Raw genomic sequence first — 16,614 nt, 5'->3', positions numbered from 1 at the left:
TTTCTTCCTAGCCCCATCCTGGCCCAAATGGAGGCCCAGGGACACATCCTGCACACAAGGACATCTCGGTGACAGGTCCTCCTAGGAGATGATGACTTTTAACCCAATCCCTAGGATATGAGAAGCAGCCTTTTTTTTCCCCTTCCCTGAAAAAACAAAACCACAAACAACCTCTGTGTTTTGTACCAGACTCCCTGCTGGAGCAGCAGCTGATCCAGAAGTTTCTGCTCTTCTGGTGACTTTGGGCTGGTGTCCAGCATTTTTCTCCCCTCCCCTCCTTATATAATGAGCCCATCCGGAATGGAATGGGTTTGTTGGCCACAAAAAAAGAAACATAAAAAATTTAAAAACATAGCAAATTCCCTGTTTGGATTCATTAGTGCTGTGGTTTGTAGCCATGGGTCCCCGACCAGGAACCCCAAGCTACTCTGTGCCCACTCTCTCTCCAGCTGGGCCCTGAGACTTGTACCCTCTTCTGAGGCTGCCTCGTGACTCTGGCCAGCACCCGCTTCCATCTGGAGTGGGAAGGCCAGAGCCCTCAATACGTGGTCCACACTGGCCAGCTTGGCTGAGAGATTGGGTCCGGGTTCTCAGACTTTCCTCCCAGCCCTCTTGCTGCCCGACCCCGGCTGGTTCTTTCACCTCTGGACTTTTTTATCTTCTCTGCCTGAAGGCCAAGCCCTGGACAAAATGCCCTCAGCCTCAAGACCCTGAATCTGGGTGTGGGTGTTGCACCTGCTTCCCTGTGTTCTGGAAGGATGGGGAGCCGTGGACACGCAATAAAGTGACCGCTCCAGCCTCTGTCCCCATGTGGACTGATGACCACAGGCCTTTTGGGGGAGCTTCAGTCAGGCCCCTCAGCTAGACTGCAGGCTCCCTTCTGTCTCCTGTAGTAACGACAAAGGGTAGATGGGTGAACACGGTATGAGGGGTAATTGGGTGGCCATGTCTAACTGTTTGTGGTTATTACTGTTTTTTTTTAGTTAATTGACTTTTTGGGGGGCAGTTTTAGATTTATAAACAATTGAGCAGAAAGTACAGAGAGTCCCAATATATGGCCTTCCCCTACCCGCCAGTATCCTCTGTTGTTAATGTCTTGCGTTAGTTGGTACATTTGTTACAATTGATGTGCCTGTATGAACACATTATTGTGAACTGAAGTCCACAGTTTATGTTGGGTTCACTCTTGGTGTTGTACATTCTATGGGCTTTGACAAATGTGTAGTGACGTGTACCCACCATGACAGTATCAGAGTAGTTTCACTGCCCTAAAACCCCCGGCCACTGCCTGGTCATGCCTCTCTCCCCTCAACCCCTGGCAGCTGTGACTTACTGCCGCCTCTGGGGCCTGACTCCAGGGTGCACCTACCAGGGGCAGTGTGACCATCCTGGCTGTGGGGCCTAACCTGGGCACATGGAAAGGAGTCCTGTCATCTTGGTGCTGGGAGGAGGGATGGCCTAGAACATAATGGAGATGGGGAGTGAGTTTCTAACTGACACAGTGAGTGGGGGCAGAAATCTGTTCCCAGGCCTACCACAGAGAGGGCATAGGCTCAGTTCGGCTTCCTTTTTAACAACAGGAGCTAAATTAGTAAAAAGGACCAAAGAATAAATTTTTAAAAAGAGCTAGCCACTTGACCATTTTGAGTGTCAATAACCTGCCCTGTGGGGACTCTGGCCAAGCATGGGGGCCCCGGAAGCTTCAGTGGCCACCGGGCTCTGTAGGAGGGCATGAGGTGCTCCCGGTGCATCTCTCTTCTACCTGAGAACTCCGATTTCCCACACGGAGTGCCCAACCTGGCCCTCGGCAGGTCATGCCCTGGAAGGAAGCGGAAGTGGGCAGACACCGTCTCTTGGACCCGCTGGTCTCCAGTGCCTGCTGCATTAGACCTTAGCAGGAAGCACCTGGAGCCCCACTATGCAGAGCGCCCATCATCCTTCAATTGGCAGTAGGACACTAAGGTTTCTGTGGTTCTGGAAGGTTCTCAGAGCAGCTGCTTACCCTCCTGGCCATGATCACAAGCATGGAGGGTTCCTGGGAAGTAACAAATTCACATAAAGCTGACGAATGTCAAGGAAAGGCCATTTGGAACAAGAGCTTTGTCACTGGACGCCAAGAAGCCAACAGAACATACATTAGAGGATAGCCTTGTATACTAATTTCCATTGACATGTACTGTGCAGCCAGCCCTGTACTGGGGGCCTCCATCAGCACTGTGCCTCTGTAAGAGAGTTGTTGTTACCATCTTATGTGATGGAGACATAAGCTAGAAAGAGCATGGTGTGATAGAAAGAGAACTTGGCTAGAAGTTGCAACAGCAGGATTTGGTTCTGGCTGGGTCACAGCTCTGCTACGTGGCTTTGAGCAACTTGCTCGAATCTCTCTGGACACCTGTTACCACACCTGGAATAGAAAGGGATTGATTTGGAAGATTTTTTCCAACTGTAACATCCTATGACTGTGTGATTCCATGGGTTTAGGCATCAGGAGACCAGGAGGTCTGCACCTGGGCCCGGTGGGCACAGGTACTGACAGGTAGCACTCTGTAGGGCTCTGGCTGGGTGGTGACCCCCGAGGGTATAACTACTGTTGTGGGTCTAGGGGTGACCTGGGGCTGCTGGGCTTGGCAGGAGCCAACTGCCCACAGTGGGTCAGAGCAGCGGTGCCCACTGCTCAGAGGGCAAGGGGAGGGAGAGATGGGGTCGGAGGAGCGGCTAAGGAATTGCCCACCTCCCCATGACAGCGAAGAGACGTGATTCTCTCTCTCTTACTCCATGCATATTTCTGGGTACAAAGGACAAAGAGAGGTCAGAGGGCTTCAGCCAGGACGGAGGAGAACAGGTGGTGCTCATCATTCTCCACGCTCGTGACCTCTAGAGGGACAGAGGGTCAGCTTCTCTCTGCTCCCTGAAATCTCCGTGTACTGCTTCGTCGTTCATGCAGTGCAGAATCGTTCGGACTGTTTTGTCCACAAGGCAGTGAGATGTGCACTTGTGTATGCTTGTGTGAAAAATTGAAACAAAAATTTTGTGAAACAGTGAGATGCGTCCTTATTTTATTCTAATTCACATTTTAGTGGTTGTGTAATCCACTAAATCGACTTCATGATCCACCGGTAGGTTAGGACTTTTGGTTTGAAAACTGTGGCCAAATGCTGGTGGAGCAGCCAGCTCACCCGGGGTGACATGAGGGTGAGCGAGCCGAGGAAGGCAGCTCTCCTCCCTGTGCTCAGTGCAGGAGACACATGCTTCTCAAGACCCCAGTGTTTGCTGCTTCAGTCCATAACGTGCTGGCACAGAGAGCAGATGGAAGACACAGGTGGGGATGGAAGAAGCCTTGGGCACCTGTGGAAAGGGTTTGGGAACACTCCTTTGGTATATGGGTTTATAAATATGGACATTTGATATTCTGAAAATTCTGAGCGGAAACCATTGCAGACTTCAGCTCTTGGGCCGAGTCCCAGAGCCACAGTGGGTGGGTGGCTGGGAGCAGAAATGAGGTCTCCAAGCCCTGGCTCTTGGACAAGATCCTCCTGCGTAGGGGAGGGTGTGTCTTGGAGCCAGCCCACAGCGCTGTGACCTTATAAAAATGTTCCCTGGGTGCCCAATTTTATTCTAATTTGTGGTGTTCCCTCCTGCAGTTTGTCTTCAAGCATAGACCCAAACCGCCTGTTTTTTCCCTGCGGTGCCAGCACTGCCTGTGGGGCATTGGGCAGGGCAGGTGGGGAGGCCGGCTGTCTAAGGCCACGAGTCTGACCGTGGCCATTGGGTCTGTGGGGAAGACCCAGCAGCACCTCCATTCTCCCTCGTGGTTGGTTTTTTCCTTCATGAAGAGGACATTCAAGTGTGGGAGCACCAATGACCAGAGTCGTCCAGCTGGCCAGGCAGTGTGGGGCACCCTCAGAGGGTTCAACACCAAGACTACCAGTCTTGGTTGGTGGTTTGGCATTTTATTTGTGGGTAAATTAACCCTCTCCAGAAACCCAGACTTGGTCTTTTCAGACCCTATCTTAAGGTTTGTCTTAGTAAAATTGTAGAATGTCAGAGTTGAAAACAACCCTAGAAATTAAGGGCCATCTGTCCTCTCACAGATGGCTCACTCAGTCTGTCCTTGCCTTCAGAAGGCCTAAGTGACCCAAGATGTCCCACTAGGACGTCATGCCCTTGTCATAAGGTCCTTGTGTTTACTGCCCTCTGAGCTGCCCTCTGTCATTTATACTTTGCTGTGAATGAGCACATTAGCACCTTTGCCAGTATTCATTTTGTTTGGGAAAGACAAACTTTCATTTGAGTCCGGCCGAGTGCCTGGTGCTGAGGAGGAGTGAGTCACTCAGGTGAATAGGACGTGGTCCTTGCTGTCAACTGACTGTGGGTGGTCAGAGGGAGAAAGGCCTTAGTTATCACACGGATGCCGGGCAGAAACTCACGTGACACTTACCAACAAGTGACGTAAGAGTGACTGCCCCCGTTCACAAGCGAGGCTCCAAGAAATGAGGCCATACTGTGACTGTGGGACTTTTCTAAGCCTGCTGTTCTCCTTTATGTACTGGAAACGTTCTTCCATGACAGTGAAAATGGGCCTGTTGAGGCTGGTTCCTGTTTTTCACTGAGCACGCCCATATGGACGACCTTTCACATCCATCTGTATCCTCTCATCCAGTCATTTCCTTTGGGGATTTTATGTGGCCCTTGGCAAAGTCGAGGCTCTGCTGTCTGTGCAGAGGCCCCTGCCAACCGAGTGGGCCCCACTCACCTTCCCGGGGCAGCTGAGAGCCCGTAAACTGCCATCTTCCTGCCCCTAGACTCTCGTCCAAGGTCAGCGCAGGGGGAGGAGGTCCAGGACTCCATGTCAGTTGGGGTTCTCCTAAGAAACTGAACCAAGAGGCGAGAGAGAGAGAGATCCTATATGAATCTGTAATATACATATATGAATATTAATATGTAATATTAGTATACAGGGTTGGCCTGGTGGCGCACCAGTTAAGTTCACACTCTCTGCTTCAGCAACCAGGGGTTCGCTGGTTCAGATCCCGGGCGCGGACCTATGCACTGCTTACAGAGCCATGCTGTGGTAGGCATCCTACATATAAAATGGAGGAAGATGGGCACAGATGTTAGCTCAGGGCCAATCTTCCTCAGCGGAAACAGGAGGATTGGCAGCAGATGATAGCTCAGGGCTAATCTCCTCAAAAAATAAATAAATAAAGGGAAAAAATTTTTAAATTAATATCCATATATGTTATATATCCTTAATGTATATTATTACGTTGCTAATATGTTAAGTATACATAATGTATAATTAGCATATAAATACATTATTATATAATATATACGTATTAAGGGATTTGTTTTAAGGAATTGGCTCATGCATTTGTGGGGCTAGCAAGTCCTAGATCCATGGGGCAGGCCAGCAAGTAGAAACTCAGGCAGGAGTTGATGCTGAGGTCTGGAGGCAGAAGCTCCCTCTTCTGTAACATCTCCCTCCTTCCGCCACCTGGCTTGGGTCTAAAGTCCTGCCTGTGGAGATTTGGATTGTTCTGGATTGAGGCAGCGACCCGCAACAAGGCTGTGCCTGTTGAAGGGAGCTGGAAGACGCCTGTTGGTGGTCTGTGGGGAGAGGGCTGCAGTAGACCGTGGGCTTGGCTCCTCCCTGTGTCTCCTGGGCCCTCCCTAGGCACTTGCCGCCCTCCTCACTGACCATCAGCTGACCCAGACCCCCTGTAGCCTCCACCACCCTGGCCCTCCCACTCCCTTCTGGGGGGAACTCGGGCTGGAAGAAGACAAGAAGCTGGGTTGATTAAAGTTCCTAACCCTGAGTGGTTAGCAGAGGCTGGACTCAACCTGGCCTGGGGACATCTGCCTTTTTTTTTTTTAAGGAACATTAGCCCTGAGCTAACTGCTGCCAATCCTCCTCTTTTTGCTGAGGAAGACTGGCCATGAGCTAACATCCGTGCCCATATTCCTCTACTTTATGCATGGGACGCCTGCCACAGCATGGCTTGCCAAGTGGTGCCATGTCCATACCCCGGATCCAAACTGGTGAACCCCGGGCCGCCGAGAAGCAGAACATGCACACTTAACTGCTGCACCACCGGGCCTGCCTCGGGACATTTGCCTTTGAGAGGTCACTTGGGGGGCTTGAGAGAGGGCCCTGGGAATTGGATGAGGGGCCCTCAGGCCCCCCAGAGTGCAGGTCCCTGGAGGCCAGGGCCGAGGCCCCTTCCCTCTGCACCGCGTCCTCCACTGCAAAGCCAGGAGACCGCAGGCACCTTCCAAGCTTCCCTGTAGCTCTGGTCAAGCAGAGGCTGCCTAAGGCGGGCAGGGCCCAGCTGCCTTTTAGCAAGACGAGAGCAGAGTCTCGAGGGGGAGCCCACACCTCGTAATCCCTCTTCAGAGCTGCATCCACCGGCTACTCCTCCTCCCGTCCTTCTGCTTGGGAGACGGATGGGGACCGCTCTCTAATGGTGAGAGTCTCTGCAGAACCTTCTCAACCTGATTCCAGGCCTACGTGAAGCGTGAGAGACGGTCATCAGGCACCCTTGGCCGTGGGGCATCTGAGCCACCTGTGGGAATCAGTGGGACCACCAGGTGGATGGGAAGCGGGGAAGGCGGCCGCAGGAGGGAAAAACAATGGTTTTCTTTTCTTTTTTACGTCAAGAAGCCTCTCAGATGGCAGTCAGAAACCATGATGCCATCATGGTTTCTGTGGAATTCATGAGACGTCCAGAGCTTCTCCGAGAGTTAAGCTTAGGCTTTCTGTGACGTGGCCGCGTCCCTCCCCCGGTGCCCAGCTCCGGTGGTCCAGGTTGGCTCTTGTTTGTTGGAGGCGGTTATAGAACGTGGATGGTCATCAGAGGCTCCGTTTGACTGGGCTCTGGTCCCCCCTGCCCCCCGGTACCGAGAACCATCCGTTTGGCGGTTTTGAGAGAGTGCGTCACGCCAGGCAGTCGGGGGACACCTCATTTGTGCCCCCACCTGAGGGGCTCGCAAGGCCCACACCTCGGGAGGCGACCTTCCAGCCACGAGGTGCAGACGAGGTGAATCGTGCGAGCAGTTCACCTGAGTTCGTGACAGGGCGGAGGGGAGGCGGGTGGGGGTTCCATGTGGGGACCTGAGTGACCCGGTACCTGTGGTTCTGAGGACCCGGCTTTTCCAGAATCGCCCAGTGCCTCCCTCTGCGGGGACGTACCTGCAATTGTCCTGACGACCCAGGTGCTGAAGCTTGAGAGACCTTAGAGATTGAGGAGCCAGAGGCTAGCCCTTAAGAAGCGGGTGGAGGTGCACGTTAAGGCAGCCAGATGCGCCGGCGTCCCCGCCTCACCGGTGAGGGGTCCCCGAGGAAACGGGCCGCCCTCGCCCGCTGCTGTGGCCCCTGCTCACGGAGACCCTGCCCAAAGCCCTGAGCTTCGAGAGCAGTGGGGATTATCTGGTAGTTTGAGAAAAGGAGAAAATTACTTTTGTGACTAATCACAGAAGATGAGAAGATGCAGTTTATTCTCACCAGCAGTCCTCTGTCAAAATGCTCCTGGTCCACCTGCTGTCGAGTTCCACAGGTGAAAACAGAATGTGTGGGCTAAACGGCATCTTCCAAATTATCGAGTCAAACCCTCTCATCTGACAGACGGGAACCTGCGTTCAGACGAGCCCGGGATCCCCCAGATGGTAACCCATGGAGCCGGGCTGGAGCTCGGCCTCCCGGCTCTGTCTTGTGAACGGCCGTGTTCCTGCCTGCGGGGGATGCTGGACAGTGTGTGCCTAGACAGGACACTCGGGCAGCTGTTCCGCAGCCCAGAGTAGCTCCAGGTGTGGCTGGCGCTGTGTGTCCTCGGGTCTGCACAGCGAGAGCGGAGAATGAAAACCATCCTGGATGTGTTCCTTCCTCGATAGGAATCAAACCCCTGTTAACTTCACAGGAATGTTCTGTCGTGACCCTGACATTTAAGACCCCTCGTTGGCCCTCAGGTGCAGCCGGGGCCCTACCGCTGGCAGCTGTTCTTTTTGTCCCGTATGTGACTTTCCTCAGCCCTCTTTCTGGGGTGTCCCAGCTGCGTCAACAAAGGAGTTCTGTGAGACAAAGCATCAGAGATGCAGAAAGGGCAGAACTCTAGCTCATCCATACACGCTCACTTAGCACCTCCCGTCGAGGGTAAAGCAAGAGTAAAATAGCCCCCGTCCTTCAAGAACTCACAAGTCAGTTGGCTGTAGACAGTATAAAGTTCATTCTCTTATGGAGAAATGTTGGGATAAGTGGTGGGGGTGGGGCCTAGGGGAGCTGTAAATAAGACCCTGAACTATACAGAGCGTAGACATGCCAGAAGGTGCAGTGATTGCATTTGGTGCTGGATACTTGATACTTTTCTGTTCTTTGCAGCATCAGCGTGAATGCCTTTCAGTTAAGAAGTAAACCTTAGGATTAAGTTCGGTGTACTCTGCTTTGGCAGCCCAGGTTTGGTTCCCAAGCACTCGGACCTACACCACTCATCTGTCAGTGGCCATGCCCTGGCGGCAACCCTCAAACGAAAAAAAAAGAGCAAGAGGCCGGCCCAGTAGTGTAGTGTTTCAGTTCACATGATCCACTCCTGAGGCCAAGGGTTTGCCAATTTGGATCCCAGGTGTGGACCTATACACCGCTTATTAATCCATGCTGTGGCAGGTGTCCCACATATAAAATAGAGGAAGATGGGCACAGATGTTCGCTCAGGGCCAATCTTCCTCAGCAAAAAGAGGAGGATTGGCGGTGGATGTTAGCACAGGGCTAATCTTCCTCAAAAAAAAAAAAAAAAAAGGTAGACCTTAAAGAGAAAGTTAGTATGGTAAGCTGCCTTGGGAATGAATCATTGAGCTGTACAAATCCTCATCCATTCTTCCTCTTGCCCTGAGGTCTCACTGTGCCAACGATACTCGTTTTGTGTGGAAGAGCTCTATATTTTCACAGCCTCTGACACCAAGTTGGTTTTTGTTGCTGGCGCTGAGCCACCCCAAGGAGGTGGTGGAATTTAATAGAAAGAGGCTGAGCTGGGAGTGGGTGGACCTTGGTTATAGGCCCTGCTTGCTAGTGTCTGGTTGTCTGGCCTTGGGCAAGTGGCTTAACCTCTCTGACCCTCAGTATCTTCATCTATAGCCTGGGATGATACCACTTGCCTTTCCTGCTTGTATTGGCTGCTCTAAGGACCAAATGAGGCAACGTTTGGAAGATTTAAGAAGGACATACCAATGGCAGATTAATGACAGCGCTGTTGCTGATACTTTACTTTTTTGTGGTAGACTTTTGGCTTTTGCCTGAATTTCTGAATAAGAATAGGGATGGGGACTAAAGGAACTACTTTTTAGGTCGGCTCACATCTCGGGAATTTTCTCAAACCTGGGGCTTTTCTCTTTTGTCCTGATGCTTTCTTGGCAGGTGACTTTATCAGCCCAAATCCTGAAAATTCCCTTTCCCCAAGGACCCTGCTACTCATCTCCAGAGTGTGTGGTCAAGGTGCAACACAGGGTGTGTGCAGCTGATGGCAACCCCAGACCATGAAGCTATCTCTGGGCAGAAACCAGGTCTGAAACTTTTCTTGGCGCCTCAATATTCCCAGTGAAACACCCGCTGAGCACCCAGGAAGGGCCTGACTGGCTGGTGGCGGAATGAGGAAGTCCAGGGATGGGGCGAGGAGTGGACAAGGTGGTGAGGAACGCGTGAAGCTCTGGTGGGAGTTTAAAATTTAGAAATTGCATAACAGGGTGAGTTCCGGGAGCCTGGGCCTTCTGGAACGTCAGCTGGGCTCAGAGGCGGGTCCCAGTGGCTCTGCCAGCTGAGTCTCGTGGCCACAGCTGCAGTTAGCTTGCCCACCCCTGGCCTCCAAGGTGCGCGCTGTTTCTTGGTAAGCTCTGGGAGCCGAGAGCTGAGATTAGAATCATGGACTGTGGAATGTGGGCTGGAGGAGCCTTCCAGCAAGGCCACTGCTCTGGCCAAGGGACTTCCCTGTAGGGATGCTTGACTGAGCACGCGCCAGTGCCGAGGGGTCGGTAGGTTTGCTACCTTCCTGAGCTCTCTCTGGTGGGAAACAGCTGCACGGGACCTGCTGCAGCTCCGTCCTGGTGGCCGGGGGGCGGCAGGCGGCCTGTGACAGGAGCCAGCCCGCGTCCCACTCTCGGCTCTTCGGGGCAGTCTGGGCCTGAGTCATTCACCGTGTGGGCCTCGGTTGCTGGAGCGTGATGGTTCCATGAGGAACAAATGAGTGTTTGTGAAAAGACCTTCGTGCGTGGAGACCGCCATGCTGAGCAAATGTTAGAGGGTGATGATTATTTGAAACCAGAGAGGAATGTTCTCATTAAACTGGGAGATCAGCGCCCACACCCAGTTCCTCCTCACTCCTCAGTGACCTGCAGCAGGGGGGGCCTGCCGTCTGCCAGTCCGTCGGCACAGTCGCCGCATCCCCCCACGCTTGCTGCTGGGGGAAGGGGTGCTTTGTCCAGGAGCTGATCCAAGCCCTTTTGCGCACCTGCTGCACGCCGGGCAGATGCAGGCACAGAACAGCAAGATGAATAGCTTTCCCCTTGCCCTGGATGGATTCAAAGTCTACTTAGAGCAATAGACTGATAAATGATCCCAATAGAGTGTGTAAGTCTGTAATGAAGGTACTGTGGGTACACAGATCAGAGAAGAATTAATTCCGCCTGAGGGTGGTCCGGGCCAGAGAGAATATTTGAATTGGGCTTTTCATGACAATAGGAGTTCCCCCTGTGAACTGGGGTTGGGGGGCTGAGGGTGGAGGGCAGGAAGAGCTGCAAAGCCCAGAGGGAGGGAAGGGCTTGGAGCAGTTGGAGAATAGTCTCAGAGATGTTTGTACGCTTGTGTTACTTTGCTGGGGCCGTAACAAAGGACCACAGACTAGGGGCCTTAAACCACGGGAATTTATTTTCTCACAGTTCTGGAGGCTGGAAGTCCAGGATCAAGGTGTTGGCAGGGTTGGTTTCTTCAGAGACTTCGTAGATGGTCTCTTCTCTCTGTGCCTTCATATTGTCTTCCTTCCATGTCTGTGTCCTAATCTTCTCTTGTTATAAGGACACCAGCCTTATTGGATTAGGGCCTCACCCATATGACCTCTTCTCTTTTCTTTTCTTTTTTTGCTGAGGAAGATTAGCCCTAAGCTAACACCTATTGCCAATCTTCCTCCTTTTTGTTTGAGGAAGATTAGCCCTGAGCTAACATCTCTGCCAGTCTTCCTCCAGTTTATATGTGTGTTGCCATCACAGCAAGGCTGACAAGTGGTGTAGGTCCGCACCTGAGATCCAAACCCGGGCTGCCAAAGCAGAACATGCTGAACTTAACCCCTACGCCATGGGGCTGGCCCACCATGGGACCTCATTTTACCTTAATTACCTCTTCAAAGACCTTTTTACCAAATGCAGTCACATTCTGCAGTACGGGGGTCTTAGAACTTCAACTTATGAATTTTGAGGGGGACACAATTCAACTCATAACACTATGTTTATAGCAGCATTAGTCACAATATTCAAAAGGTGGAAGCCACCCAGTTGTCTCCTGATGGATGAATGGATAAAGACAATGTGGGCTATCCATACACTGGAACATTATTCAGCCTTGAAGAGGAAGGAGGTTCTGACCCACGCTACAACATGGATGAAGCTTGAGGACATTATGCTAAGTGAAATAAGTCAGTCACCAAAGGACAAATACCGTGTGATTGCACTCATATGAGGTCCCTAGAGTCGACAGATTCAAAGACAGAAAGTAGAATGGAGGTGCCGGGGCTGGGGGTGGGGGAGTGGGGCATAGTTGAATGGGGACAGAGTTTCTGTTTGGGAAGATGAAAAGAGATCTGGAGGTTGGTTGCACAACCATGTGAATGTGCGTGACACTACTGAACTGTGCACTTAAAATAGTTAAGATGGTAAATTTTATGTTATGTGTATTTTACCGCGATAAAAAAGGGAAAAAGAAAAAAAAAAAAAAGGTTGAGGATGTCGGTTCTCCTGTGCTCCGGGTTGAGGACTGCCCAGGTGGGGTTTCTGCCTGGGCTGTGGAGGGGTTTAGGCAGATACAGGAGAAAGGGGGAGCAGGGCTGGGGGTAAAATGATGCCTCCATTTTAGACGTGACGAGTCTGTGGCCAGCTACCCCGCCCCCAGACATTCCCCTCGGCCGCTGTGTCATCTGTCTTTACTGACTGTTTTTCCACAGCCCCCCCCCCCCCCCCCCCCCCCCCATGCGGCCCCTGTCATCTTTCTCAGGAAGGCGCACATCCTTGGACCACTTCCGCAAGGTCCCCCGTTTGTCATGAGATGAAGTCCTGCCCACTGGCCACTCCCGAAAGCACCGAGATGGGGCTCCCCCTCCGCTCTGGCTTTCCCCTAGGCTTTTTCCCTCCCTGCCCTTAGTCACGGGCTCCTCTCCCTTGCTGCTTTCCTGGGTGACAGGAGGGAGTGGTTTCACATTCTGGAAGGGAATGTAGGGGGTGGTCAGGATCTCTGAGGGGGGGCTAGCACGTCTCCACCCCATCCTTCTACCCTGTCATCTATGTCCCCCCCTAGTGGTTGGTGTTTATAAGGAGGACTCAGGAAGGGGGTGATGATAACACAGGTGGAGCCATGTGCAGCCCCTGGACGAGGCCAGATGAGCACCTGAGGGCCACTGTCATTGACCGCATGCTCTCTTCCTTCCTAGGACCTGAGTTCCTTTGCCATGCCGCTCCTGGATGGAGACCTGGAGAGTTCAGAAAAGCACTCTTCTCGTAAGGTAAGGCCACCTTTCTCCCAGCTTCTCATGGCTCACCCGAGGTGCCAAGGGGGAAGGACACCCTCAGCAAGACCCCAGACACATATCCACCCGCGCCCCCACCTGCACGTCCACCCTCGTGCCTGGCTGCAGCTGAGCCCACCTGGGATGGCTCACCTCCTGTGGCCATGTCCCTCACACCTGCCCAGCTGTCCAATTTGACAGCCTCCTGGGCTTCACTCCTTTCTCTTCTCCCTCTGGGCCCCACTGTGGCTGGCCTGACTCCGCAAAGTGGGCAGGGGTAATGGAAGATCAACAATGAGTCAAGTACCCGAGGCGCTAATTAGCACAGAGTGGAGGCTGAAAGCGTCAGTAACATCGAGGCTTGGAGGCCATTGGTGGCTTTCAGCTTGTCCTGTGGCACACGGGGCCTCCTTCTCCTGCCACGCCTCTCCTCTCCTTCACCTCGTTCTGCCCCCACCCTCGCCCCTTCCTGAGCCCCTCGTTCCCTTTCATCCTCCTTCTCACTTTTCCTTTCCTGTCTTTAGCCCACATCCTGCCCTCTCCCAGGCAGTCTGTCCTCCTTAGGAAGCGGTGTCTCACCAAGGCTGGTGGCTGTGTAGGGTCAGGCAGCCGAGAAGGAGTGCGCATCCCGTGAGGGCTGGGGTGGCCATGGCGAGGAAGGGGAGGTCAGGGCAGCCTGCTGTCGAGAGGGAGGGTGGGGCAGAGAGCTTGGTGGCAAGTCCCCCGTTACCCATGGCCCTGGTGGGTGGCTTCAGGAAGGGGCCTAGCCATAGGGGTGCCGGGGAGCAGTGTCCCGGAGCAGAGATGCAGAGCCACGCTGAAGTCTGGGGCCTGGAGCTGCGAGCTACGGTGGGGGCAGGAGTTCCAAAGCTGGAAAAAGCTGGTCTAGTCATGAAGCATTTTGAATTGTACACAACTGAATCAACAAGTTGGCTCAGGCCTGTGGGGCTCGGTTGGCCTCAGCTCCCTGCCCTGAACGGGCAGCCTGATGAGCAGTTCCTGTGGCCCAGCCTGCAAATGTCTTCAGGCCCCATGTCCAGGGGGACTTGAGGGAGCCGGTGGGCGCAGGGCTGGGTCACCCTCCTGACAGGCTCAGGGTTCCCCAAGTGGTAGACTCTGTGCAGGCCTTTCTTTAAGCGAACACCTAAGAGGAATTGCAAATGCGGTAAACATACCCGACGAGGGCTGGGGCTTCACCTGGCCACCTCCCTCCAGCCCCCGGTGGTGGCCCCCAGGGGATTCCAGAGTGAAGTCTTCCTCACAAATGAGTCGAGTCCTTTCTGGGGAGAAAAGGACCGCGAGGGTTCCTGCGCCCCCAGCGTGTCCTCAGGACGTTGCAGGACATCGTAATGATGCTGTTGGGAATGTGGACTCGCCCGCCTGTTGGTCTGGCTGGGAGAGGAGACCAGACTCCGCAGATGGCAGCGAATGTTCTGGACAGGCTGACAGCGCAGTGTGTGGCACAGACTGCAGGAGACAGAGGGCCGGAGCGCCTGGTTACCTGGGAGGGCAGTGGTCCCTCATCTTGTGGCCTCTGGAGACAGGGCCTCGACGGAGGCTGTTTGCGTGGTGAACAGTGGAGGCGGGGGGTGCTTGGGACCTCGTTGCTCGTGACCTTTCCTTGGCCTCCCCACTCCCGCCCCTGCCCTCCCGCAGAGGACAGGCGTTAGTTACCTCCTCCTGACCTGGAACCTCGGCAGTTCTACTTTCCGTTAGACGCGATCTTGAATTATAGCGACATAGCCGGCCTTTTGATAGCAGTCAGGCGACTGTCCACCGAGAATAATTCCCAAACTGCCTTGGAAGGGCTTCCCTCCTCACCTGCCAAATTCCACTCAAAATGTAAGCACGCCCACGAAGGAGAGCGTGGTTTAGGTTGTCCCGACGTCTAGCCCTTTCTGAGGACGTGATGATGGGAGGCGAGAGAGAGGCGGTAAGAACAGGAAATAGGAGGGGGCGCTGCAGGAGCTGCTGCTGGACCCGAGGAGGGACAGCTGGGAACGGCAGAACAGAGGCAGTGCAGGGCGTGACACTCTGCCCCCAGGAGCCTTGGTGGATTTATGACATACCCCATGTGAGGGCGTCTGGATCACTTCCACTTCCACAAGCGTGGATGGGTGTGAACTTGCAACTGTGAAGTTGGATGTTAAAGATGTGATCACATTTCTTACTTTGGTGTAAACTAACTTAAATCTAACTCCACATCTCCCGTCCCACCAGGTTGATGGGAAACGTTAATCTCCATCATTACTGAGACTTCCTTCCTAGACTTGTGTAAAGGTCCTGGGGTCTCATGCAGCACATACATTTATTTTTAAAATGAAGAAACTGGACTTCACGATGGTGAAAAGACTTTCCCGTGGTCACATCATGGCTTCATGCTTGAGCCGGCTCCGAGTCCTGGTGGCTTGATGCTTAGCCCAGTATGTTGCCCTGCGTCTGGACACTTGGAACTGCGGCCAGTGGGACAGGCCATGCAGGGAAGCATCCTCAGCTGGACAGGTACCACATCAGTGTTTCCTGCCTGTCCTGGCGTGTCTCCGCATCTTTGCACCCTGTGACCAAGATCTCCGTCTCCTTAGGGAACTCTGTGTTCTTGGGTAGTGGTGACTGAAAATCTTGGCTGGCTGCCAAGCTAAGTATGAGTTGGACGCTTGGCATTCTAGGTGCCCACACAGCGTTAAGTGCATGGCTACATCTGAACTTCCCATGATAGGTTTTCTTTACTTGAGGACACCAACCCAGCAGTCCCGAACATCATTTGATCCAGGGTTTCCCAGGTCTCCACCTCACCCCGCTGTCTGATGTCCCTCTCCCAGAGCTGGCAGCTCTTTGTCACGTAACACGTCTTCGTGCAGGAGCTTCTGGTCACTTTGACTGCACAGCTCTGGTGTGTGGCCCCCAGGCCAACATCTGGAGCAAGGTCAGTGCCAGTCAATATCTTCGGGATCGTTCAACACCATTGCAATCCCCGGGTCAGCCAGCATGGCCTGGCAGCTGGGGCAGTCTACGGAGTGCCCGGGCACCCCACCCCCCATAAATGACCAGGGGTTTTCCTGTCTGCATCCCGTGATCCTGGGACTGGGAGCTCATCATCTCTGTTCGTCTTTCCCGATGATTTACCTTCCATGTAACCCGGAATAAGACATTCTCTCTGAACCTTCTCCCCACTGGCAAACCTGGGGTGAAGCCAGTGCTCACCTCTCCATAGAAGCATTCAGTGAGCTTGTTTCTGTGGCAGACATAGGATGGGGCCTGGCACAGGGCACATGCTCAAGGGAGGTCTGGGAATGCAGGTGTGACCTCAGGACAGCACAGCCACTTTAGGGCACCGTGAAGAGGTGCACGTGCATCCACGTACCTGAACCCTGGGATGTTGCACTTGGCTGGGCTTTAGACATGACGCGGGCTTTTCTGTCCAGGCTGGCTCTGTAGAAGAACTCTGCTCTCCGTGTTCCTCCTGGCTCCTCTCCCGAGAATACCAGTCCTTTCTGTCTGGACCACACATGGCCTCAGGCTGGAGCTGCCCTGCCATCAGCTCACTGGGCCCCTGAATGAGACTCCCTCGGCTCCACATCCCAGCGCTCCCCCCACCTCCCCAGCGGGGATCGGGCTCCAAGGGAAGGTCTCCCTGACCCAACGACCCTCATCTCGAGATTTCTTCTTACTCAGGCTCCTCTTCCTGGTGCCCTTCATCTGTGACCTTCGTCCATGTCCACATCCCTCAAGCTCCGAGGAGAGGCCCAATGTCCAGTTCTGTCAGTCACTTCTGAAGCTGGCCCTACTGGACTCTTCACTCTGTCACATACATGCAACTTTCTTCTTCTCTTTTCTGCATCCTTAAGACACAGCTAAGATCCGAGCACCA

The 16,614-nt window shown here is 53.5% G+C and overlaps 1 protein-coding gene across 6 annotated transcripts in view; it reads left to right on the top strand.

Moving 5' to 3' along the window:
* The window catches only part of PRKAG2 (protein kinase AMP-activated non-catalytic subunit gamma 2), a 286,173-nt gene that overhangs the window by 61,061 nt on the left and 208,498 nt on the right, over positions 1-16,614 (top strand). For all 6 annotated transcript variants that reach the window (XM_046669514.1, XM_046669518.1, XM_046669517.1 and 3 more), the window contains one exon: positions 12,672-12,743. In XM_046669514.1, the coding sequence (XP_046525470.1) occupies positions 12,672-12,743 (72 nt within the window). The remainder of the gene's footprint in view (positions 1-12,671; positions 12,744-16,614) is intronic.

This window comes from Equus quagga, chromosome 8, assembly GCF_021613505.1.
Source record: "Equus quagga isolate Etosha38 chromosome 8, UCLA_HA_Equagga_1.0, whole genome shotgun sequence".
Classification (NCBI taxonomy): domain Eukaryota; kingdom Metazoa; phylum Chordata; class Mammalia; order Perissodactyla; family Equidae; genus Equus; species Equus quagga.
Note: the sequence above shows the minus strand (reverse complement) of the source record. Positions and strands in the feature narration are given on the sequence as shown.